Below are 25,505 nucleotides of genomic sequence, written 5' to 3' on the forward strand. Positions count from 1 at the left end.
TCCCACCCGCCCCTGGTGTCCCCAGCCCCGCACTCACACAGGTTGCGTGCACTGCCGCTCAGCACTCTGCACACCCATGCCGCAGCTCCGCGAGCAGACCGACCAGGCGCTCCAGCCGGACCAGCCGCCGTCCACAGCCTCGGGCCGGAAGCTGACGGGCACGCACTCCCCGTTCAGACACCACTGAGACAGACGGGGGTGGAAACAGCACCGGGGCCACCAGTCATCCCCGCCCCGGCAGGATGGAGGAGTCAGGGGCCCCCTCCCAGTCTCCCAGCACCCAGGAACTCCCTGGGAGTTAAACGGGATGGAGACCCTGACGGGAACCGGGCCTCTCCCCACGCACCCACCACGCCGGCGGGGGCTGCAGCACCCCTACCTTGTTCTCCCCACACCTGGTACCATCCACGGCCGCATCCAGCTTGGAGTGACAGGTGGTCCCCACAGAACACCACAGAGTGTGGCACACATTCTGCAAGGAAGACAACACAGGCCATACTCTCACCCCTGCCTGGGGCCTCTGGGGGTGGCAAGGGGGTGGGGCTGAGGATGGGACTCCCAGTGGGCCCCTCCCATCTTCTCCCAACCCTGCCGTCCTGGCGTGCCCAGCCCTGGGGTTTGCAGCTCAGAGCATCTCCAGCCCTGCCCACTCATACCAGCTCCACCCACACACCTCCTAGCCCCACCCACTTATAACAACTCCACCCACAGCCCTTCCAGCCCCGCCCACTCACAATTAACCCCTCACTCACCCCAGACCTTCACCTCCCAGTCCTGCCCACTCACACCAACTCCACCCATGCCTCTCCCGGCCCCGCCCACTCATAACTAGCCCCACCCACTCGTACCAGCTCCACCCACACCTCTTCCAGCCCCGCCCACTCGCCAGAAAGACCCCTCCCAACAAGCCTGGGTACTCTTTTACAGGGTGATGGCCTTCACTTCAGGCGATCTTCCCCGGGGCCACGCAGCAGAGCTTTTGTTTTGCCCTTTATAACGCAGCCCTGGGAGGTGAGGGGCTTGCCCAAAGCCACAGTCCACAAAGGGTCCACCCAGAAATCGGACCTGGGTCTGTGCCACGCAAGCTGCAGTGGATCCCACAGCCCGTGGTGTCTCCCATGCACCCCATAAGGGGACGAGCCCAAACCAGCGCACACTGCAGGCTGGGGAGGCAGCCCCCCGCCCTGTGCGCACCCCACACTCACATCCATGTCGTCACAGAAAGTGGAGTAGGCCCCGTACTGGAGGCGGCACTGGTGGCCCACATCGTAGAGGACCCCGGGTGGCACGGAAGGGAAGTCGATGATATCCTTGCTGGGGGAGTCGTCCAAGCACAGGCCCCACCCTCGACTGCAGAGAGGGCACAGCACAGGGCGAGGGGGGGCAGCCTGAGAGACCCACAGGGGAGGCCTCTGAGGGGAGGGAGGGCACAGAGCACCAACCGTCCTTGCTCACTGCAGCCCGTCCTCCGATCCCCAAACTAGCATTCAGGGTGCTCCCGTTCCCTCCCCTCGACCTCCAGGCCCTCTGGCCTCTGAGCAACGAGCCCCACTCCCCAGGGTCACACATCTGCACGAGCTGCTCCCTTGCCTGCTCTGCGCGCCCTCCTGCAGAAACTCTCCTGCCCAGGCAGCCCCTGGCCCTGCCCGGAGCTCCTGTAGCCGCCACCCCGCAGCCTGGGGCCGGGGTCCCCTCACTCTGGGATCTGGAGAGCATCAGCTGGCAGCTGATACAGCAGCCACCCCTGTCCGCCCCACCCCAGGCTGAGGTCTCGGGTGTCCGTGGGGGGTGACAGCCCACTGGGCCAGGGAAAGCCCTGTCTGCCCTCTTCCAGCCCTCCCTGGCAGGGGACCCACATCAGCAGGCAGGGCGCACGGAGGCAGAAGGGCCCCGCAGAGGGCATCCCAGGCAGGCTCAGACCCATCTCGGGGCCCCTTGGGCAAAGCTGTTGGCTCTGGGGCCCAGTGTCCATCCCACGGCCCTGGCCACGCCCCTACGGCCACTGCTGTCCTGCAGGAGTCAGAGAAGTGTCCCCGGACCTCCCTCAGGGCAACAGCGGCTGGTGAGAGCTGAGGTTGGGTAGCTAGCCAGCCCAGGCGGCAAGGACACCCCAGCCAGGCAGGGGAGGGTCGGCAGAAACCCTCCAGTTTTCCAGTCTGGGGTGCTTAGGGTGGCTGGTAGCAGGCGGAGGACCAGCTAAGCAGAGGATCCTGGTTAGGGTCAGAAGGGCAGAGGTGACAGGTACTGGGCTCTGACAAGCACAGAGGACACACCACGGGACGGCGGGGCCGTTGAAAGATATGAGGAAGCCGGGGCAGGGAGCCTCTGGGATCCCGGAGTTCCAAGTTTCAGAGGGGAGCTGTGGGGGCTAGGGTAGTGTGGGTGTCTGTGGGGTTTCCTGAGGCCCAAGCTCCACCTGGAGCGGCCAAGAACACAGCCTCTGAGATTAGACCCATCGGAGGACCCTGGCGACCCCTCCCCAGACCACCTGGACCACCCGTGCTGGTGGAAACCAGACTGAGTGTTGGCAAATTGAGTAGCAAGGGAACCCAGGCCTCTGCCCCCCAGTGATCACCGGCCAGCTTCTTGGTCGCTCCTCAAACACCTGTTCCCTCTCTACACACACGCAGGGCCTGAAGCACAGCGTCCCCTGCCCTGGGTCACCCCCAGGCCCTGGAGGTCAGGCTCCGATGCTGGCTCAAGCTGCCAGTGGCCTCACACACCCACTCGCCAGGCGGCACCAGGGCAGGCCCCCTCCCCTCCACCCACACGCCTGACCTCAAATGCTTCACCCCAGTGCAAGTTCGAAACCATGGCAGCAGAGCCCTGGCTGAGAAAGGCCCGTTCTGACCACTGGCCTGGCCTTTGGGGCAAAGTGTCAGCTAGGGGCGTGGGGGGCAGGGTCAGCCTGGCCCTGGGGCTCCTTCTTTCCTGCAATTCAAGACACTGGGCTAGGAGGGCTGGCCCACCCCTCTGACTCAGGCCCAGGCTAGGGGCTCCTCCAGCTCGGGGTCCCATACGTCCCCGCAGCAGCCCCAGTCTGGCCTTTGTCTCCTGGCTGGAACTTGCCATGTGTCTTGTGCTGTGGGCCGGGCGGCCGGAGTAGCTATCCTACATGTGTGTGAGGGGTCGGGAGCCCTGGGGACCCACGCGGGACCCGCCACCAAAATCAGGGCCATATTCAGGCCCAAGTGCTGATGGGGAGTCGGCACCCCCCCGTCCCATGCTCCGCCGTGCAGCCTTGGGCCACCCGTCCCGCTCCCTGGGGGACCTCATCTCCAGAGGCCGAGGCTGCCCGAGGGAGCCCGAGCTACAGAGGTATAAATAGCAGCATCTACCCGGGAAAGTCACACGGGCAGCGGCCGCCAGCCCTTCCTTCCTCCGGCCGGCTCCCCGCCAGGCCCCTCACGCGGACACATGCCCACAGCTGTCTACAGGGGGGCCGGGGAGCTCCGGTCTGCTAGGGAAAGCCAGGCAGCCTGCGAGGGCCTCTGAGCCTCCCCAGGCCCAGGGAACACTGCCCGGCCCCAGAGTCCATGCGGCTCTCACTCGTCCAGACCCTACTGGGTGAAGCCCGTCCAACTCCAGCAGGGAGACGGAGGACAGGCTGGCAGCACCCCTCCCTCTGGGACCCCCTTTCCTTGGCCCTTTCCTGGCCCTCCAGGGTGGAGGGGCGGGAAAGCACCGTCCACACAGGCTTGCCTCTCTCTGGCCTTTGCCCTCACACGGCCCCTCTTGGTGCCCTTCCTGTCCGTGCTCCCCCCTCCCCCCACCAACCTCCCAAAGGCCCCAGCAGGCTCAGGCTCTGGCCTGATCTTCCCGCCCTCGCCCCAGGCCCCGAGCCAAGGCCCTCATACATTCCAGCAAAGAGCACAGAGACCCCGTGTGTGTCTGTGTGTGCGTGTGTGTCCTGCCCGCAGGGTGCTGGGCGGCTCCCTGGGTGGGGACAGCTGGGAACAGGCCCTGGGGGTGTTGTGGGGGAGACTCTCCTCGCAGGGGGAGGGGGGACAGGAGACACGCCCTTGGGACTTTTTCCAGGCCTGCTCTCCTTGCCCGGCTACCACGCGGGTTCAGACCTGTCTTATCAGGCTGCGTAGAAGTCGTGGTGAGAGGCACCAGCACCGAACATGAACCACGGGGTTGGCGACAGGCCGGACGCTAGCAGCCTCCGCGAGGCAGGCCCGTCAGGAGCCCCATGGGCCGTGTCTGCCAACGCGGGCAAGAGCCAAGGCCAGAGTCCAGGCCCTAACCCTCAGCCCAGCCGCCCCGCAGCCATCCCTCCGCTGCAGAGGCCAGAGTCCCTGCTCACACCCACAGGGGACACGCTCTTGTCCCCACGTAAACCCACAGTGAGGGACTTCTAGAAAAACATGGCAGAGGGAGCTCCACACGCCCCCCCCCCCAGGATGACAGCAGAAGAATAAATGAGCAAGGACACAAGGCGAGGGGGCGGTGACAAGGACATAGGACAGATGTCAGCGAAATTCAGGACGCGGAAAGCCGATGTGAGCGAGGGCAGAGCTGGGGCTGGTGAGAGTCGGAGGCCGAGGCCTGCTGGAGAGACCAGCCGGGAGCAGAACCCGACACGGGCTCAGGCTTAGGGCCCAGGGAGCCACGGAGGCCTGGGCTGGGGACAGGAGACATCAGACCCCACCTCCACTCCCGCACCCCTATGGCCAGGTGATGGCCGCCGCCCTGCCTGCAGAGCGCCGGGGTTACTCTCTGAAGAGGCTGACCCGGGGGATCTGGCCCTCGGGGACCTACAGAGGGACCTACAGAGAAGGGGACATGTGTGAGTTCACACAGGGAAGGACAGGAAACCAACAAGGCCCTTCCCCACCTGGTGCCAGAATGCTACGGCCGGACTCACAGCTCCCGGGACAAGAGGAGAGTATCTCAGGGGAAACAGAACCACTCCTTTTCTGGGGGGTTCTCCCTCAGTGCTGCTCCCGAAGACACAGCCCCACCCCGGCCGCTCCGTCCGCACCAAGTCCAGAAGCCTGCTGGGCCCGGAGGCCTGCCAGCTGGTATCCCAGGGCCGCCTCCCGGGCACGAGAGGAAGCTGAACTGGCTTAACCCCTTTAATATGAAATGGTTTTTTAAATTAAGGAAAGGGGATGCCCGGGTGGCTCCGTCATTAGGCGTCTGCCTTCGGCTCAGGTCATGATCCCAGCGTCCTGGGATCGAGCCCCGCATCGGGCTCCCTGCTTGGCTCTGCTGCTCCCTCCCCCGCTCTCTCGCTGTGTCCTCTCTCAGTCAAACAAATAAATAAAACAAAATTTATTAAATAAATCTATAAAACTAAACCAAGGAAAGAAAGATATCGCAGGCCGTGGAAGAGAAGAGCTGAGCCCACGGAAGGAATGACCTCAGAGAGAAGCGAGGCAGCCCCGACAGCGGGCAGCAGCGAACACGGGGATTTCGCGAATAAGGAAGTACAACAGGTTCAAAGTATCGCGGAGAAAACTTAACCGAGGGTGAACACAGGATGTCCTCCAGAAAACCGAGAGAAAAACCATAGAAAACATGTAAAGGATGTGAGGACAGCTGAACGTCGAGGGTTCCAAAAGGGGAAAATACAAATGATCAAATAACACAGGAACATTTTCAGAAAAGACAGGACCTTTACGGGAAAAAGCATCCACCAGGTCTAAAGAAGCAAGAAAAGTCTCACGGAGATGACCCAACCACCTTACCTGTGAGGGAGCCAGGAAAAGAGGAACAGACAAGACCCCAAACCAGCCGGAAGGAAGGAAGGACAGTGATCAGGGCGGAAATAAATGAGGTAGAAACCAACAACCAGAACAGATCAATGGAACCAGGAGCTGGTTGAATGAAAAGGTCCACGAGATTGGTGTATCTTTAGCTGGACTCATCAAAACAAAGACAGAGAGACAGAGAGAGAGACGGAGACAGGAGAGAGAGGACTCGAAACCAGAGACGAAAGATGAGAAGGAGCGACGGGCAGCACAGAAATGCAAAGGGTTGTAATTCAGAAAAACTCCAATTCGACACACTGAACAACATGGAAGAGACGGATAAATTCCTGGAAACATAAAAACTTCCCAAAAAGAAATGAGAAAGAAACAGAAAATTTAAACAGACCAATCCCAGCAATGAAACAGTCATCAAAACTCCCAACAGGGACGCCTGGGTGGCTCAGTGGGTCAAGCAGCCGCCTTTGGCTCAGGTCATGATCCCAGCGTCCTGCTCGGCGGGGAGCCTGCTTCCCCTCTGCCTCTGCCTGCCACTCTGCCTGTGCTTGCTCGCTCGCTCTCTCTGACTGATAAATAAATAAAATCTTTAAAAAACAAAAAACTCCCGACAAACCACAGTCTAGGACCAGATGGCTTCCCAGATGAATTCCGCCAACGCTTAAATTAGAGTTAATACCTGTTCTTCACAAACGATTCTAAAAAACAGAAAAGAAAGGAAACTTCCAAATTCATTTTGAGGCCAGCATTCCCGGGCCAAAACCAGACAAAGACCCCACTAAAATAGAGAATTACAGGCCAAGATCCCTGATGAACATAGATGCAAAAATTCTCAATAAAATACCAGCAATCCCGGGGCACCTGGGGGGCTCAGTGGGTTAAAGCCTCTGCCTTCGGCTCAGGTCATGATCCCAGGGTCATGGGATCGAGCCCCACATCAGGCTCTCTGCTCAGCAGGGAGTCTGCTTCTCCCTCTCTCTGCCTGCCCCTCTGCCTACTTGTGATCTCTGTCTGTCCAATAAATAAAATAAAAATCTTTAAAATAAATAAAATAAAATAAAGTAAATAAAACACCAGCAATCTGGATCCAATAAAACACTTAAAAAATCACTCACCCTGATCAAGTGGGATTTATTCCGGGGTTGCAAGGTTCACACACTGATCAATGTGATACATGAGTAAGAGAAAGGATAAAAACCATGTGGTCATTTCAAAAGACACAGAAAACCCATCTGACAAAGTTCAACATCCATTCATGATAAAAACCCTCAACAACGCAGATTCAGATGAGAGGGAGTGAACCTCAACATGATTAAGGCCACATATGAGAAATCCACAGCCAACATCACACTCAACGATAAAACACTGAGAGCTTTTCCTCTAAGATCAGGAAGAAGACAAAAATGTCCACACTCACTCACCACATTCACAAAACATAGTACTGGAAGTCCTAGCCACAGCAGTCAGACTAAATAAATAGATAAACAAATAAATAAATGCCATCCAAATTGGTAAAGAAGTAGAATATGATACTACATATAGAAAACCGTCAAGACTCAACCGAAAAATGAAATCCCAAGATACAGACTCAACATACAGAAATCAATTGCATCTCTCCACACTAACAGTGAAGCAGCAAAAGAGAAACTAGGAAGAAAATCCCATTTATAATTGCACCAAAAATAACAAAGTACCTAGGAATAAACTTAACTGAAGAGGAAAAAGATCTGTACTATGAAAACTACAAAATATTGAAGACATCACAAAGAAATGGAAAAACATTCCATGCCCATGGGTTAGAAGAACAAAAATTATTGCAATGTCCACACTTCCCAAAGCAATCTACAGATCTAATGCAACCCCGATCAAAACACCAACAGCATTTTCCACAGTATTAGAACAAACAATTTGGTTGGAACCACAAAGACCTCAAATAGCCAAAGCGAGCTTAAAAAAGAAAAGCCAAGCTGGAGGCATCCCAATTCCGACTTCAAGATATACTACAAAGCTATAGAAATCAAAACTGTGATCTTGGCATAAAAAGAGACACATAGATCAATAGAACAGGACAGAAAGCCTAGAAACAAACCCACAGTCACACGGTCAGTTAATCTTCGACAAAGCAGGAAAGAATATCCAATGGAAAAAAGACAGTCTCTTCAACAAATGGTGCTGGGAACACGGCACAGCCACATGCAGAACAATGAAACGAGACCACTTTCTTACACCATACATGAAAATAAACTGAAAATGGATTAAGGACCTAAACATGAGACATGAAATGATAAAAATCCTAAAAGAGAGCACAGGCAGTAGTTTCTCTGATGTTAGCCATAGCAACTTTTTCCTAGCTCTGTCTCCAGCAAGGGAAACAAAAGCAAAAGTAAACTATTGGGACTGCATCAAGATAAAAAGTTTCTGCACAGTGAAGGAAACAATCAACAAAACTAAAAGGCAACCTATGGAACAGGAGAAGGTATTCACCCACAACATATCTAATAAAGGATTAGTATCCAAGATATAGAAAGAACTGATACAACCCAACACGCAAAACAAATAATCCAACTAAAAATGGGCAGGAGACGAACAGACATTTCCCCAAAGGAGACATCTAGATGGCCAACCGACACAAGAAAAGACACTCGGCATCACTCACCATCAGGGAAATGCAATTTACAGCCACAGTGAGGTCCTACCTCACACCAGTCAGAATGGCTAAAATCAACACGCCAGGAAACAATAGGTGTTGGCAAGGACGCAGAGAAAGGGGAGCCCTCCTACACTGTTGGTGGGAATGCAAGCTGGGGCGGCCATTCTGGAAAACAGATGGAGGTACCTCAAAAAGTTAAATATAGAGCTACCCTACGACCCAGCAATTGCACTAAAGTATTTAACCAAAGATACAAAAATACTAATTTGAAGGGATACGTGCACCCCTGTTTATTGTAGCGTTATCTTACAATGGCCAAAATATGGGAGCAGCCCCAGAGCTGCTTGACAGATGAATGGGTAAAGAAGATGTGGTGCGTGTGTACACACACACACACACACACACACACACACAGAGAGGAATATTACGCAGCCATCAAAAAGAACAAAATCTTGCCATTTGCAATGATGTGAATGGGACTGGAGGGTATTATGCTAAGCGGAATAAAAGAAAGACAAAACAACATGTGATTTCACTCACATGCGGAATTTAAGAAACAAAACAGATGAACAAAAAGGATAAAGAAAGAGAAGGAGGCAGACCAAGAAACAGACTGAACTCTAGAGGAAAAGCTGCTGGTCACCAGAGGGGAGATGGGGGGTCACGGGGGAGACAGGTGATGGGGATTAAGGAGGGCACTTGTCGTGGTAAGCGCCCGGTGGTGGATGCATGTGTCGAATTACTAAATCGTACACCTGAAATTAGTATTACACTGCGCATCAACCACACTGGAATTAAAACCAAAAACAACCAAAAAAAAGGCATCTAACAAGAACCCTCCAAGACAAAAACAGATCAAGGCACGACTGCAAAACTTCCAATCATCATAAGAGAAAAAGAGAAAGAAAAGCTTCCAGATGTTTTAGGAGGTCACGACAGAGGCCTGGGAATAAGACTGGAAAGAGCCTTCTCAGCAGCAACGTTAGGAGCCAGAGGATGATGGGAAAAATTCTTTGAAAGACTGAGGGCGGGTGACTTCTGGCTCGAAGCTGATATCAAATCCAACTACCAATCAGGGGTCAGGAAAGAAGGAACTCCTTCAAACCCCTCACCTCCACACACCTTTTCTCAGAAAGCTACTTGGTGATGTGCTCCAGCAGAACAAAGAAGCATCCCCTCTAAAGTTGGTAGCAGGATGACCCCACAGGATAATGTTAGGACAGGCCCAGAAAGTACCCAGTCTACACTGGAACAGGGGGCAGAGGCCACACTGTCCCCTGGAACCAGAACTTGCTCCAAATGCAGAAAAAAGGCAGTGACGTGTCAAGAAACACGAAACACCAGAAGCTGTGCTGTCCCTTGTTACTGGTCCTACTTCCCCGTCTCAGCCAAGCACACAGTGGAAGCGAGGAGGCAGAAGCGGATGGGGGCAGGTCGATGCTCTTACGCTAGCACTTAGAGTTAGCACTGCACAAAATAAAGGTCAACAGTAAGATGTATGCTAATAATTTAAATTTTTAAGTTTTTCTTTGTTTAGAACATTAAATAGCAAATAAACAAAATTTAGGGGACGTGAAAGAAAGGAAAAACTTTTAAGTTTCGGCACTTTGAACTTTAAAAACTTGAAACGGCACTTTTCCCTGGACTCCACTGGCCACGTGGCTAGGTCTGTGCCCTGTCTGGCTTCCTTCCCATCCCAAACCCAAGGATCGCATCCCCATCCTGGACCCATGGTCCCTGAGTCCCTACTCTCCCCCGGCCTTCCCGACAGCCCTCAGGTCCCTTGTATGCCAGCCCCCGCACCCCACGCAGACACCACTGCTCTCCCTTCTCCATGTGTGTCAGCTGTTTCTGTCAGACCCAGCTCAGACGGCCTCTCCTTCCAGCCCCGGGGGAGGCTGAGACCCGTGCCCAGCTCCACCTGCCGGCCCCCAGCTCTACTGGCTGCCTTTCTGGGCCACCCTCCATCCGGCACCGGAACGCAGCTCAGGCCGCCCCCCTCCGACCCCCCGTGGGGCTTACTCCAGGAATCGGGTGATGTACTCGCGGCTGCATTGGGACCAGGTGAGGGGGACGGTGTCGTACAGGAGCTGTGAAGACATGATGAAAGGCTGTTTCCCAACGGGCTCGCAGTCATTGCCGTTTCCATCATGCTGAATGCCGAAGCTGCGTGAGAGCGGAGGCCGCGGGGCAGGTGAGCCGTGGGAGAGCGCCTGCCCGACCCTTCCCTCCCGCCTGCACGGGGTGAACCCATCAGACGGTTGTGCAGCCTCTGGAAGGTCAACCCCTCTGGGAGCCTCTGCCTCCCTGACCTACAGTGGGGGTGGGACAGCTGTGCTCCCCGAGCCCTCCTCCAGGGACACCTGCCTGAGCATGACAGCACCTGCGGGTACTGGCCGGTGGGAGGCACGGCCGGGAGGGCAGCCCCCGCTCCCTCCCTGGCGCCCAGCACCCCTGGACTTCGTCCTCGGCCTGCGGCTGTGCGCCGGAATAGGGGCGTCTGAGCTGCCCTACGACAGAAAGGTTCTCAGGACGCCATCCTTGGGATGGAGCCAAGAAGACTATGTTGGCTTGGCACTTAGGACGTGCCGGGTGCCGTGCTATGCCCTGGCAGAGACTCCATCTCGCTCAGCCCTCAGAGTGGCCGGGGGGGTGCTCAAAGAGGCTTGGGGCCCGGCCGAGGGAACGCAGCCAGGGAACGGCAGGTCCAGGGCACCGTGCTCTTTCTAGCACCACGGGCATCTTCGAGACCCTGCATGCTGTCCCTCAAGGAGCCCGAGCAAGTAAACCATGAACCCCCAAACCTCTGGGCGGCAGACCTGGCTGTGGGCCACCCTCATCGGAGCAGCGGCCTGAGGCGCGGCCCCATCGAACAGCCGGACCCCCTCGCACGGCCGGCTGAGCGCGTGGACCACCCTTAACCCTAGAGCCTCATGTGGACAGGCCAGCTGGCCGGAACCGTGAGCATCACCCTGGATCCGACCCGCTCGACCAGCAGGGCGCGCACAAAGGCCGGGAGAGGGCAGAGCACTTGCCCGGGATCACAGGGCAACCGGGAATACACATGTGGCGGGACCAAGAGTCGGAATGCGAGCAAGGAGAGCACCGTGGAGGGGCAGCTGCAGACCCGTGCCGACGTCCCGGCCACATCAACCCCACCTCACACGGGACTCTCCCTGAGCTGGCCCCGGGGGACCTGGGTGGACCTCTCCCCACCGGACGGGAGAGCAGCCTGGCTGTGGGGACGGGGCAGGGGCAGTGCATGGCCAGGCCAGGACAGACCCCCTAGCTGGGACCCGGTGCCCCAGGGGCAGTGAGGGGAGCTGGGGGGCCGAGCAGGCGGCGTACCTGTGTCCGAGCTCGTGGGCCACGGTGAAGGCCAGCGGCAGCCCAGTGTCCTCGCTGATGCTGCAGCTGTAGAGCGGCTGGCACATACCCGCCACATGGGCCAGGCCCAGCGTCCCACAGGGCTGGTTCATGGCTACACACAGGTCCTTCCTGCGGGTGCAGAGGGAAGCCGCCCTCAGGCTGACCTGGCCCTGCACCAGGCCCAGCTGAGCCTAGAGCGAGCGAGCGAGGAGGGCGGCTGTCCCCTCCCACCCGGACAGCCCACGAGCACCGCAGCCACGCCCGGGGCAGGGCCCTCAGGCACATGGACACCGGTTGGCGCCTGGGGCGCAGCCCAGCAGGATTTTGGTTCCTGTCCCCAGGAGGGTGCCAAGGCACTGCTGGGACCCAGCAGAGGGAGACCCCGACTGACCCACCTCTGACCCCTTTGCATTTGTCCAAGGTCGGGGGGGGGGGCTGGCGGCCAGGGCAGCCTTGGCTGTCCAACAGGGGGCAGGGGGCTCCTTCCAACAGAACCACCCTGTCTGCAGACCGCAGGGGTGGACACGGGGACTCCCACGTGGGATCAAAGTGCGTAAAGCACACGTGCCCGTGATGACCGGCCGGGGACGTGTGAACGGGTTTGTGGACAGAACCAGGGTCGGTGCCCTGGTCGTGGGCTTGCGCTGGGAGCACCGGGGAAGGGACAGGGGCGTAGACACGAGCCCCAGGGAAGGGGCGCCGGTGTAGGGCGTCCCGCATCGTCTCAGTATAGAAAGGTCTCGCGGAACAGTGACGGAACCGGTCTCCAGCCGCCCTCCGCGGCTCCGAGGCAGCCCCCGCCCCCGGCACCTGGTCAGCAGGACGGCCGTGTCATGGTGCTGCGGGTGCGCGTCCCCTTTCATGTTGATGCTCTTCTGCCACCGGCAGAAGCTCCTCAGGGTGTTGTCTGCGTGGTGTGTGACCTTCAGGTCTTCCTGGGGGCACAGAGAGCGGCCACTGGTGCCTCCCCAAGCCCAGAGGGCCAGGTCCCATGCTCCCCCGTGGGGACGCAGGACAGAGGACAGAGTGGGGGGTGCATAACAGCCGAGCCTGTGGGCTCTGTCCCAGCTCCCATCTGACCACCCCTCCCGCAGGCACATCCCAGGGGACCGGAAAGAGGGCCGGCCAGGGACTGGGGGTTGAAAGGGGCCCCGCCTGGGCTGAGCTGGCTCCTGGTGCCCTTCTGCACAGGGCGGCTCAGGGGACGGGGCAGCCTGGGGCCCGTGACCTCTCACCTCCTCATCCTCCAGCAGGATCAGGCGCACGATGGTGATGTGGATGGGGTTCCCGATGCTGGGGTCGTGAAACAGGCCAGCCACCTGCCCGAGAGATGGGGTTGGGCTGTCACCCTGGATAGAAGGTATAGACAGCCACCAGCAACCCACGCAGAGGTGTGCACAGCCCCACCCACACACAGGCTGCACACACAGCACACCGTGTCCCCACATGTCCCCAACCCAGCACCAGCAGAGTCCACGTGTAACCCCCTCCCAGGCCCCAGCCGGCCCTGAGCACCGGCATGGGATCGGCTTCCCTGCCTCACAGCTCAAATACGGGCTTCTCGGCCCATCCCAGGGTCCTGCTTGCCTGCTCTCTTCACTGGGGCAGCTCGACCGCCTCCTCCTGCCCTGGGGGACACCAGACCAGCATCCCAGGACTGAGCCCTCCCATGAGACAGGAGACCTGAGCAGAGCGGAGAGAAGGGGTGGGGCAGGCACAGCCCCCGGGGTCTCCCCACTGGCCTGCCGTCCCGCAGGGCAGACGTGCCTGTGTCCGAGACCCCGTGGCTACACGGAGCTCCCCACTTGGTCCCGGGAGAGAAGGCCACCCCAAAGACGGCAGGTGCATCGAGGGGCAGGGAAAGCTAGCTTCTCTGTGAGGCTCCCTCAGCACGAGGAAGGGGCTGGCCCAGGACCAGGCAGGCGTCAGGTTGCTGGTGGTGGAGATGGCAGGACAGGGGGTTATGGGGGGCTTCTAGTAAGTCCATCCAGAGATACAACATTCAGACAGGAATGGACAAAACACACGCTTCAGAAGGATGCCGTAGGCCCTGATAACGGGGACGAATTGCACTTTGAGAACCCAAGGTTAGGGACGGGTTGGACAAGTAGCACCACATGTGCACCTCGGCACACGGGCTGGAAGCCTGGGAGCCCTGTGTGCCACCCCACCGGGGCAACCCCTTCTGCCCCCTCCAGCTGCCCTGCATCCACCCCCAAGGCCACTGCCCAGGCCAAGGGGCCAGCACCTCCTGCCTGGCTGGCTGTGGAGGCCTCTCAGCAGTGTCCCCACGCACCCTGCCCACCTACAGCCTCGCAGCCCCCTGCCGCCAAAACTCAAGTCCAACCACATTGTGCCCTTGCTTAAAGCCATAAGCGGGGCTTCCCGTCCACTGTGCGAGGACCAAGTCCCAGCCCTGACCCACTCGCTCACCACCTCTCTTGTCCCCACTGCCTGGTTCCGACCCACCTGGCTCACTCCAAGAATCCCGTGAGCGTCCCTACATTGACAGACGCTGTGCCCTCACCTGGAACACCCGTCTCATCTCTCCAGCCCTCCCCCTCCAGCACATCTGCCGGAGCCTTCTTTCCACCCAACGCTCCAAAGCCCCGTGAACTCATCTTTCCTAGCAGCCCCTCTGCTGACCTGCATGTTCCTCAGGATGACGGTTTCAAGAACATCACACTCCCCGGCCAGACCCGAGCTCCACGCGGGCCATGTCTGCAGGGGCCCCCTGACATCCCAGCGACCCATCCAGAGCCTGACCTACGATGAGCACTCAAGAAGTATCTGCTGAGGGGTGCCTGGGTGGCTCAGTGGGTTAGAGCCTCTGCCTTCGGCTCAGGTCATGATCCCAGGGTCCTGGGATTGAGCCCCGCATCGGGCTCTCTGCTCAGCAGGGAGCCTGCTTCCTCCTCTCTCTCTGCCTGCCTCTCTGCCTACTTGTGATCTCTATCTGCCAAATAAATAAATAAATAAAATCTTTTAAAAAAAAAGAAAAGAAAAGAAATATCCACTGAATGTTGGGGTGCCTGGGTGGCTCAGTGGGTAAGAGCCTCTGCCTTCGGCTCAGATCATGATCCCAGAGTCCTGGGATCGAGCCCCGCATCAGGCTCTCAGCTCAGCAGGAAGCCTGCTTCCCCCCACCCCCCACCCCTGCCTCTCCGCCTGCTTGTGATCTCTTTTCGTCAAATAAATAAATAAAATCTTAAAAGAAAATCAGGGATCACAATCACGTTTGACCCAGAGCCCCTGCTCTTACTTCTTAGCTTTGGGAAATGCCATCTGTCTGGTTTTAGAGATTCTCAGTGCACTTTAGCTCTGAAGGCTCTGAGAAGTTCTGCAGCAAAGGAGTTGTGTTCCTTTTTGTTAACCTCTATTGCCAAACTTCTCCAACTGTGCCACCTTTTTTCACAAAATACTTATTATCGTCTCTTGGAGTAAGTCCTCCCTGGAACATTCTTTGAGAAACGTTACAATGAAGCAGAGTTTCCCATGCGTGGGCTTCTGCATTCAGTGAGTGAGCACGTCCTCCAGAGGGACAAAAGGGGTGAGCTCTCCCCATCTCAACCACTCTGTTCCCCCATCCTTCTAGCAAGCTCTGGCCACCACAGCCTCACAGCTGCCTGTCCCTGGGCAGAGGACAGAGTGGGGCTTTGGAGGCAGGCAGATCTGAGCTCCAGACCTGGCTCGGTCAGTAATCAGCTATGTGACAGTGAACAGTGACCTCTCTGAACCTTTGTTCCCTCTCCCGTAAAGTGGGAGTGAGCCTGAGGCAAGGCAGTGACCATGGGACAGAGGCTGTCCTCACCCTGCCCCCATGTCCCAGGTACGCAGCACTGTGAGGCTCCTGGGCAGTCTCACTCCATCCTGACCCATGCCTGACTTGCCGGCTCAGGAAAGCCTGATATGGTCCAAAGCAGATGAATGAGAGCCCCAACCCCTCCTCCAGGACGGGGCTCCTAAAGTGAAGGCACGGGTCCTGTGCCCCTGGACAGGGAGGCAGGAAGGGGCCAGGCCCCAGGCCAAATGGCTGACCCATCCCCCAGGGGACACCATGAGGGAGCCTGGAGGGCCCAGCACCTGGCCTTTGGGGAACACCCAGGAAGGATGAGGGGAAATGAACAGCCGGGGGCTCCAGCCCAGCTCCTGGGCCTCTGTCGGGCTAAGCCCTGAGACGGGACAATGACCCTGTGGCCTTAGAACCTGGCCTTGCTCGTCCTCCCCCTGGGGTTCAGTCCCCCCAAACCCTGGCCTGTAGGGCGTCCCCGTGCTGGGCAGACGAGGCCGCACGGAGGCTTGGCTGGGCTCTGAGGTCTCCCGGAAGGCAGACCTGCCAGGCGGAAGGCAGCGGCTCTCACCGCATGAGGAGCAGGGAGCCTGAGGACGGCCACGTCAGGCCGGAACTGGCCCAGAGCTGAGCTTGCTGGTGAGGCTGGAGCCGTGGGGGCGCGGAGACCACGGCCAGAGGCCCCTCCTGTCCTGGAACCCCCGCCTCACCTCTAGAAGGCGGTGGCCAGACGCTGGATGTCTCGGGGCTGCGGGAGGTAAGGGACTAGTGCAGAGGACACAGCCGACTGTGGCCCCGGCACGCGGAGCGCACACCATGCTCACCCAGGAGAGGGGGCCACGTGGCATCTGCCCCCTGGGTGGCCTGCGAGGGCTGGGGCACTGATCTTTCCTGTCACAGGGAGGCCGGAGGGAGGGGGTGGTTGGCACCCCGCAGTTCAGGAATCACCCGCTCCAGCCACCAGGCACTGGGCAGGGCGGGGACAGAACGCCTCAGCTCCCATCCAGGTCTGCCCTGCCTCGTGTGCAGCATGACCTGAGCAGGTCACTCACCCTCTCACGGCCTCCTTTTCCCAACTGGCCTGCGGAGCCCAGAGCCCCAGGGACAGCCCCGGCTCCCATCATCACGCCCAGGTCACAGATAAGCAAATTGAGGCTCCGGCAGGCCAGGTGTAGCCCGAGGTCAGCAGCTGGCAGACTCTAACCCTGGACAGACCCTTCGCACACTCACAAATGCTGGTGTTGCAGGCAGGGGCCACCCTGACTGGGTGCTTCCACGTCCCCAGTGCCCCAGGATCACGGCACAAAGCGGGAAGGTCTGCTTAGACCAGGGTGAATGAACCAACACGACTACCGCTCCCCAGGTAGTCGCGGACAGCAGCTGTAACCCCCGCCCGTCTCCACTCCCCCTGCTCTGCGCAGCAGCCCCCCCCAAAAGGCCCAGCGTGGGCCCCGCTTTCTCCTGGTGGCCCCCCGCACCCACCCGGCCCGCCTGGACTCCAGAGCCCGGACGCCGCTCCTCCTGCCCAGACCCGGGGTCCAGCTGGCCGGCCGTCCTGCGCCTCCAACACCGCGCATCGCGCACCGCACACAGCGCAGGCTCACCATGTTCATGATAGTCAGCACGTAGCTCTCGACTTGTGGCTGCCCGTGGTACTCCACCATTTTGGGGTCGGCCACCACCAAGGTCTCCACCCACTTCTCTCTGCTGACCGAGCGCTGATGGAGCCGCCTCGGCCGTGGCTGCCGCCGCCCCTCCTGCCGCTGCTCCCAGCGCTCCCGCCGTGCCTCCGGCTCCGCCGATGCTGTGGGCCCCAGGAGCTGGGGGTCAGGGGCTGGCCCAGGGTGTGCATCATAAGGGCCTCTACTCTGCAGCTCGCCCCAGGGCCGCAGGAATGGCGCCGGGCCCAGAGCTAGCGGCCTGGACTCCCACTGTGGCTCTGCATGGGCCTGTGCTGTGTGACCCTGCGCCCGTCACTTTCCACCCCTGACCCCAGCTCCCCAGAGGAGTAAAGAGGAATCAGCCGCAGGCCCTCAGAAGGTGCCCTCAGGGCATGATGGTAGGGTAGATATGGGTCCCCATCTCCCCCCTGGTCCCCAGGCGCTCCCTGTCCGTGGGGCTGGGTGGATCCCAGCGCAGGGGACCCCCGGGCCCAACGCCCACCCGGGAGGCCATCCCCACTAGAGACCTGGTCGCCTGTCCCAGGCTGCCCCAGAGAAGAGGACACACATCTGTGAAGCCGGGAAGACTGTGAGTCTGGGTACCCGTTCCGCTGAGCGGAGGCCCTGAGCTGAGGCAGCCTCCAGGGCCGGCAGGCCAGCCAAGCAGTCCCTACAGCCCAGCAGCGCTTGCTGGGCGGCTCGACTGGCCAGCGATGTGGCCGCCGGGCAGAGAAGGAGCTGCCCAGGAACCGAGGTTGGCTATGGTGGGCTGGGCGGAGTGGGGACGGGAAGGAGGCTGGTGGCCAGCTGCACTGCTGGGCTGGCTGCTCAGGGAGGAACCAACAGAGCTTCAGTGAGCAAGGAGGGGAGGCACCAGAGAGGGAGGAGCCCAGGGCAAGCGCAGGCCTGGCAGCAGAGGCCCCAGGCCCATGGGACTTTCGGAAGGCAGAGGCTACGGTGATGTCTGCTGGCCTGTCTGCATCCTTTTGATTCAGGGGAGCTGAGCATGGACGTGTGGGCAAGGGAGGTTTCCAGAAAAGCCCTCCAGGCCTCCAGGCCCGTGGCCCTCCCCAGAGCTAGCAGCAGAGGCACCTACCTTGTACCCCACAGGTGCCTGCAGCCATGGGGTCGCCGGGCGTGCTTTCCCTCTCTGGCGCCTGGCGCTTGTAGACCACGTGGGGCTGGGCGTGGCCGGGCCGGGCTGGGACACCCTCGAGGGGCTCGATGAAGTAGTCCTCGTTGGAGAGCTGGAACACACCTTTCTGGGAAAGAAGGGCCAGAGTCACAGGACAGGGGTGGCACTGTGCGCTCTGCCCACCCGTCCCCGAGGCCCGTCCTGCCGGCTGAGGCCACACCGCTCCCAGCACTCCTGACTGACCCCAAATGCACACACTTTCCTCCCTCTGGGCCTTCAACACTCAGCCCAAGGTGGAGCTTAGAAGCCGCAGGTGTCAGGAGGATGCTCCCCCCTCACCCGTCAGGGGCAGGAAACGGGGGCCGCGGTACATCTAAGACGGCATCTTCCACACAGGCCCGGAGGGGCCTCTCGAGTCAGCGGCCAGGCCCCCAGACCACCCTCCTCTTGTCGGCTGCCAGCCATTGTGTCCTCTCGCGGCTGCCTGCACCCCAGTCTCCCCGAGGCAGGGAATCACTCACACGGCAGCTCTGCCCACGCCCCAGCCGCGGGGATGCGCGCTGTCACCAGGACATCCTGGCCCCCGGTCCCAGGGCCTGCCAGAGCAGGGGGGCAGGCGCGGGTGTCTCCGGGTGCCCGTCTGCCAGCATTCAGAGAGGCCGGGGAGGGGGTGTTGGGAAGTGTCCGGGCAGCCCACCACCTCCAGAGGAAGCCTAGGCCTCCAGCAGGGAGAAGGGTTTTCTCACCTCTGCAGCTCCCTCCTTGGCCCCATATCTAACCCCCCCCCAGGCTGGGCAGGGCCGAGAGCCCCGAGGGCCAGAAAGCACACCCCGGAGACTGGGTTTGAGTGTGTAACCGGGCGGCTGTGGGCAGTGCCCTCCGAGCCGGTCTCCTCGCCCGCAGGCTCAGCTGAGGCGGCTTCTACGAGATTAACGAGCTGAAGGAGGCCCGGCCCAGGCTCCCGTGACCTGCAGCTGTGCTGCGGGCTGTCCGTCATTAGGCCCTGTCCTCCAGCCCACGGCTTCCCTGAGCCCTCGGAGCTGAGGGAAGGTGGACGGCTGACAGTGCACACACGTTCCCCCCCTACACCCCCCCCACATCCCACAGAGGGCAGGCCCGGTCACCCAGAAGCAGAAGGGGTCCCTGTGCTGCCCAGAGAGGCAGTGGGAGGCAACGGCAGCCCCCAGCCCTAGCCAGCAGCACCTCCACGGGGAGCGGCCGGCTGGGGCCCCCTCTCCCCAGAGGAGAGGGAGCCCGCGGCTGTCTGACCCGGAGAACACCCTAAAGGGATCCGAGGGGTAACAGAGTCATAATGGAGGCTCCCGAGGAAGGAGGGCTGCGCTGTTTGAAGTTTGAAGAGTTCCCCGGTCTACACAGTGAGTGATTCTCAAAGGGGGCTCTCTGCCCCTGCAGCTTCCACACTGGGGAAGGTCGGGAAATGCCAGCTTGGGAGACCCACCCCGACCCATCGCAGGCCGTGTTAAGGAGGCCAGCCGGTGCTTCCGGCTCGCAGTCAGGCTGGAGGAGGGAGGACCATCATCTGGTGGACAACACCCGCCAAGGTCCAGGTCCGACCTGTGGGTGGGCGGTGCGCACTCACCAGCCCGTCGCAGGCGCTGATGGCCGCCAGGCCGCCCTCCAGCTCGGGGTCCTGCACCTCGCCGAGCAGGTGGCAGGCAGGCAGGCGGGCGCGGATGTGCGTGCGCCCCAGGCCGCCGCGCCGCCGCGTCTCGCTCACGAAGCCGGGCGCCAGCAGGTGCGGGTTCGTGGTCAGGTTGAAGCGCAGCTCGCGCCCCCGGTACTGCAGCTCGTAGAAGGTGGGCGCGGCGCGGCGCGCGGACACGTCCCGCTTGCGCAGCGCGCGCGGCCACAGCTCGTAGGACAGGAAGGAGCCCCCTGCGTCCACGCGCACCGGGTGTACGATGTCCAGCGCCGCGCGGCCGTCCACGCCGTGCCCTGCGGGGAGAAAGCCGGCGCCGACCCGGAGTGAAGGGGCCGCGGTGCCGCCGCCACCGCAGGCGGAACCTCGCCTCCCCAGCCCAATTCTCTGCCCGGGTTACCCGCTAACCCCCCAAGAGCCCCCGCCCCTCCCCAGGCGGCCAAACCGATGGATCAAGCGCCGCGCCCTGCCCTGCCGTGGCCCCCACCCTGACCTGGCCGCCTATCAGGAAAAGGCCAAGTTCTGGCAGCGGCCGAAGCGGCCCGGGGCAAGGCTATTGCTCCATCCTGCACCTCCCTGACCTGCTCGAGCGCCTGCCACTCGGCCCAGCGGCCTCACACCTGCTGCCCCGCCGGTGGGGCTCCGCGGGCCAGAACCTTCACCGGGTCACGTCCTGCTCCAGGGGTTCACTGAGGCCTCCCCTGAGCCCTTTATCTTCACACCGCTGCTCCCTGACCCCTTCCCGGCGGTATTTTCCCCAGAGCACCTCGGACACACCATGTGGCTTCACATTTCAACTATGTTTCTGTTTGTCAATTTTCTCCCCGGGTAAACCCCAGGAGGGCGAGAATCCTTAGTCTTTGCTGGAACTTTACCCGCCCGAAGAGGGTCTTATTGCTCCCGGTCGTTAAAAGAAGTAGTTGCTCAGTAAATGCTGGGTGACTATGTGGAATGGGGGTAATCACTGCTTGTACTCTGGGGGCTCTTGTGGGAATCAATGAACCAACCCCCCCAACCCTCAGAGGCCTGGTCGGCTGACTGCACCTGCCGACCATCAGGATTACTACGTTGACTGCAGAGCCTGGGGGATTTAAAAATGCACTCTCAGGGGCCAGAGGGTTCTGCATGTGCCTCCAGGCCCCCTGGCATGGGGAGACAGAGGAGGACCACCCAGATGCATGCCCCCCCTCCCGACCCCAGCAGAGCGGCTCTGCTGTATTTCTGTTACACACAAGAGTTCATTTGGAGAGAAGGTTCCAGGACTGGAAAAAATTTGCAGACCTGCACTCAGGCCCCTGCAGTTGGCGGAATGGCCATTGCTGTCCTCATGGAGTTCCCGGTCACACCTTCTCTTAACCTTTTTTGCCATGGACCCCTTGTCAGAATAATGTTCTCGAATGCATAGGATTCAATGCAAGTGAGTGCCAAGGAAGCAGATTATACTGAAATACAGTCATCAGCATGATTTTGGGAGTGGGCGACCGACGCCAGCGCTCCTTCATGAATGCACAAAGCAGGACCTAAGGGCAAATTCTACAGCTATGGTAACTGTACCCTAGTGATGAGCTACAACCGTATTTGAGACAGAAAAACACGTTTTCTGGGTCGGAAACCAAGTCAGAAGGGCTACTAAAGCTATCGTAGTTGGGTGCGACCACACATAACTGAAGAAAACGCTAACTTAGAGGTAAAAGACTTAGAGACGTTCTATCTTCCGGTCGGAGTCCATGGTTCTTTACATCTTGCCCGCGTCCCTGGGGCTGGGGATTCCGGGCGAGGACCCCCCTGGTGAAGGCTGCAGGCTGCTTCTGGAGAAAGCACAGGGGGACTCGGGGATGTCCACACTGGCTCAGAGCCACAAAGCAAGAGGGACAGAGCCGAGACCACACTCCAGGCCCCCCACATGGCTTCGGTCTCTGCCGGAACACGGCTGTGCGCTCACAGCGGTCCGTGCCTGGGCCTGTCTCCCAGTCGCTAACATAAAGGACTTGCCCAAGAGCAACTATGCAAACTTGTGTAGCTACCAGACCTGGTCTTCAAAAGGAATCTCGTGTGGACACACAGACACATCAGAGCAGTGCCGCTGTCGGGGTCAGGGGTCCTGGCGCTGAAGCTCGTGTCCCTAGGCTCTGAGGAGCAGTTAGGAAACTGGCCCGTCCGATGTTTCTCTCAGCCCGAGGTCCTGCCCAACTGGGTGTATGCCCAGCTCTCCGGAATCCTGGCCGCCCAGGACAATGACCCCTCTGGCCGTAGGAATGCCTGGGCGCCCGGCAAAGTCCTGCCAGGGACCTCTCTGTGGCCGCCTGTTGGGGCCGCGAGGGCAGCCAAGCCCAGCCAAAGCTCCATCTGGGCCAGGCTGCAGAAACCACCTCGCCCGTCTCCTGCCGAACCTCGTGCGGACGGCCCTGCACACGCCAGTGCTGTGCCCCCGCCGAGGCCGCGCCCCAGCATCCACGGCCGCCCGGTGGGCAGCCCACGGGACGCTGTCCAAGAGCAAGGTCAGTCCGAGGCAGACGGGTGGGGTCACTCTGTGAGGCTCCGGGCAAAGCTTCCCTCTCCAAGTCTCTGGAGGACAGGAATGCAAGGGTTTCCCAGACTTCTCGGGTAAGAATTTGTGAAAACCAAATTAAACCAAGTTCCCAGGCCCCATCCCAGACCCGCTGAATCAATGTGTCTCCAGGAAATGGGACTGGGAAGCTGCGTTTTTTTTACTAAGCGCCTCAGGGGACTGTGATCATCAGGGAAGTCCGGAAATCCTCCTCAGGGAGTGACCTTGGCCGGACATCAGCAGTACCTGCCAAGCTCTAAGGGCTATGGGGCCTCCAGACAGATAGATTCCATAGACCCAGGACTCTGGGGCCCCAGAGACTGTATGTCCCTTGGCCATGCAGGGCCTGTGACGTGACAGTCCCCAAGGCTGAGCTCTGGAAGCCAGTGGGCTGGCTTGTTGGAGGAGACGCCACACTCCGACACCCTTGCCGGGGCACTCAGGGTCCAGTGCTGCCCGCGGGCTCCGTCTTGTCCCTGAGTTGATCTTGTTTCTTCATTTTGGCTTGCACCAATATTGAAAAGTATTTAATCCATTGCCTATGTTTAAAAGGGACATATCTTGTCCAAAAATCTCCACTTTCAGCTTTCCTTGAGAAGTCTTAGCCATCCACGTCAGCCTCCATTCCCACCTCGCAGAAGTGGCTGGCGTGGAGCAGGGAGCCCCACTGGAGGGGATCCGTACCCCCGGCCAACCCCACTACCCCCTAGTGTGTTCCCCTCCAATGCAGGCTGCCCTTTGGCCTCTGGGCTGCGCGGTCTTTCAGGGACTAAAGCACAGCACTTCTCACAGAAACGGGGGAACAAGAGACAGGCTGCCCGCCGGGTTTGTTCCCACGTCAGGCTGCCCTGGTGCGTGGCCTCTGCTGCGTCACCCCTGGCTGCGAACTGCGAGGGACAGTTAGGTGAGCCAAAGTTCGGGAAAAACGTGTTAGACACTGTCCCTCCCCTCAACATCGAGAAAGGGGTGTAGGGCCCAGTGCTGAGCGGCCCGGCGAGGGGAGGGGACACAGCCCCGACGGACAGAAGTGAGGAAAAGCCTCATCGGACAGGGTGGTGTGAGGTCCTCTGACCCTGGAGCGTCCCGCAGTGGACGCCGCATGACCGGCCCGGGAAATGCCACAGGTGCGGGCAAGAGAGGCGGCCAGCTTGGGCCCCCCACCTCCGGATACATGTGTAAAATGAGACGGTGCGCTGACAAGATATGGCACTGTTGGACACATGGGCTTGGAACACAGGAAGGTTCGTCCGGCTCAGCCACTCCATAGCTGTGTGGCCCGGGGACGTCACTCCGTCATCGGGCTGACCCTCCGCCACCCCGCCTGCCCGGAAAACCCGGGGCCGTGAGCGGAAGGACAAAGGTAGAGTGAAGACACAGCGGCTGCCTCCCAAATCTCCATTTTCAGTATCATTCCCAGCGGCGCCCCGAGCATGGGCCACCCCTGCCCAGGCCGCTAATGCCAGCCGAAGGGAAGGGAGCGTGGGGGCCAGCCCGAAGCCCTCGGGTCCCCAAGGAATGGCCGCCGTGTGGCTTGCTCCTGGCAAGAGCAGCGTGTTGGGGCATCAGACAGGGGGTCAGGGAGCGAATGACGGGGGGATTCTGAACGACAGCGAAGAAATGACCCCAAGAACTCCAAGCAAGTGTCCCTGGGGAGGGAATCCCGCCCGGCCTCGACATGTGGCCCTGCTGGGAATCCCTGATCTCCACCTTGGGCAAACCGCGCAAGACAGAAATTCGAGGTGACTTATAAAGAAGCAGCCTATTTGGTTCAGAAATGTGACCGAAAGGCAGGTCAAAGGCACAAGGCTCGCGTGCCCTTCAGACAGCAGGTCTGAATCTCAGCTCTGCCACCGCATTGGTGAGCCCCCGGGTGAGTAACTCAACCGCCCCGCCTGCTTCTCCACCTGTCGGAGGGGAGCGACCACCACCGCACCTGCTACCCTGGGCTGTGAGCTCCCTTGCAGGTGCTGGGAACCTGAGACGGCACGGAGCCATCGGGAGCGAAGCTATAACCCAGAGTTAGCAAGCGAGCTTCTAAAGGGTTCTCCGCGATTTCCTAAAAGCCTGTTTTCTCTCTTTGCCTAATGGCTTAAGAAAGAGCTTTTTAATCAAAAAAAGAAAGACTTACAGGAAGTTATCACTCCACAATAACTTTTATTTTCTGGTTTTGCTCTGCTCTCATCTTTTTGGTAACTTCAGTTGTTTTGCCATTAAAATGGTTTATAAAAGGGGGCAGGGGAGTTACGAAGCAGACAGCCCGTCCACTGTCTACAGCCGACCCCTAGCAGAGACGGGCTGACACTCTCAGCCCCCCAGGGCTGGCAGGGCCTAACTGTGGCTCCAGGCTCCATGGGTGCGCAGGGCTGAGCGAGTGCGGCTGCGGGCACCAGGCACGGAGGCTGCTGGGTCAGGAGCCCTGTGCTGAACGGACGGAGCCCCTTGCCATGGCGGGCATTAAGTACTTGGAGTATCACCTCTGGGTGACAGAACTGTCACTTTGCAGCTTCTACCAGAGAATGCCAATGTGTTTACCCTCCCCTCTCTGTCAAAAACCTGAGTCACAGTCCAGCCCTTCAAACGACCTGACCCCATGCTCATGTCAAAGAGGAAAAAATAACCAGGACGCGTGTACGTGTGTGTCCTCCAGCCGGCCTGCATGTGCCCGGTATGCACACCGGGCTCATGTGTGCCATTCAACAATGAGGATGGGGACATTACCGAGCCCCAGTCCCATCAACCCCCACAAGCCCCTTGATTTGTCACAGAAGAAAAAGTCAGGATACACTTCCTAAAAGTGAGTCCAAGATAGGCCCTTTTGGTCTCAAAGAAGATAGTGCTGAGAGGGTAGGGCCCTGGTCTAGGACTCCTGGGTCAGCTCCAAAGAAAATGACACACAGCTCAGGCATCCTGAGTGGGGGCAGCCGGGGGTCCCCATGCTGTATACCTAGGGGTTAGAGGAACAGACATTCCCCTGGGAG

At 59.7% G+C, this 25,505-nt stretch overlaps 1 protein-coding gene across 2 annotated transcripts in view; it reads right to left on the minus strand.

Annotated features, from left to right (window-relative positions):
• Positions 1–25,505, minus strand: part of ADAMTS7 (ADAM metallopeptidase with thrombospondin type 1 motif 7) — a 39,875-nt gene that overhangs the window by 12,467 nt on the left and 1,903 nt on the right. The window contains exons 2-11 of one of the 2 annotated variants that reach the window (XM_045067326.1): positions 19,920–20,275; positions 18,281–18,446; positions 17,128–17,327; positions 12,969–13,052; positions 12,544–12,668; positions 11,713–11,862; positions 10,387–10,530; positions 1,206–1,350; positions 380–472; positions 38–183 (exon numbers count right to left, since the gene is read on the minus strand). In XM_045067326.1, coding sequence (XP_044923261.1) covers positions 38–183; positions 380–472; positions 1,206–1,350; positions 10,387–10,530; positions 11,713–11,862; positions 12,544–12,668; positions 12,969–13,052; positions 17,128–17,327; positions 18,281–18,446; positions 19,920–20,275 — 1,609 coding nt within the window. Of the gene's footprint in view, positions 1–37; positions 184–379; positions 473–1,205; positions 1,351–10,386; positions 10,531–11,712; positions 11,863–12,543; positions 12,669–12,968; positions 13,053–17,127; positions 17,358–18,280; positions 18,447–19,919; positions 20,276–25,505 lie in introns of both variants that reach the window. The other variant, XM_045067325.1, reaches the window with a different exon arrangement.

This window comes from Mustela putorius, unplaced genomic scaffold (assembly GCF_011764305.1).
Source record: "Mustela putorius furo isolate JIRA1106 unplaced genomic scaffold, ASM1176430v1.1 tig00003875_pilon_pilon_pilon, whole genome shotgun sequence".
In the NCBI taxonomy this organism is placed as follows: domain Eukaryota; kingdom Metazoa; phylum Chordata; class Mammalia; order Carnivora; family Mustelidae; genus Mustela; species Mustela putorius.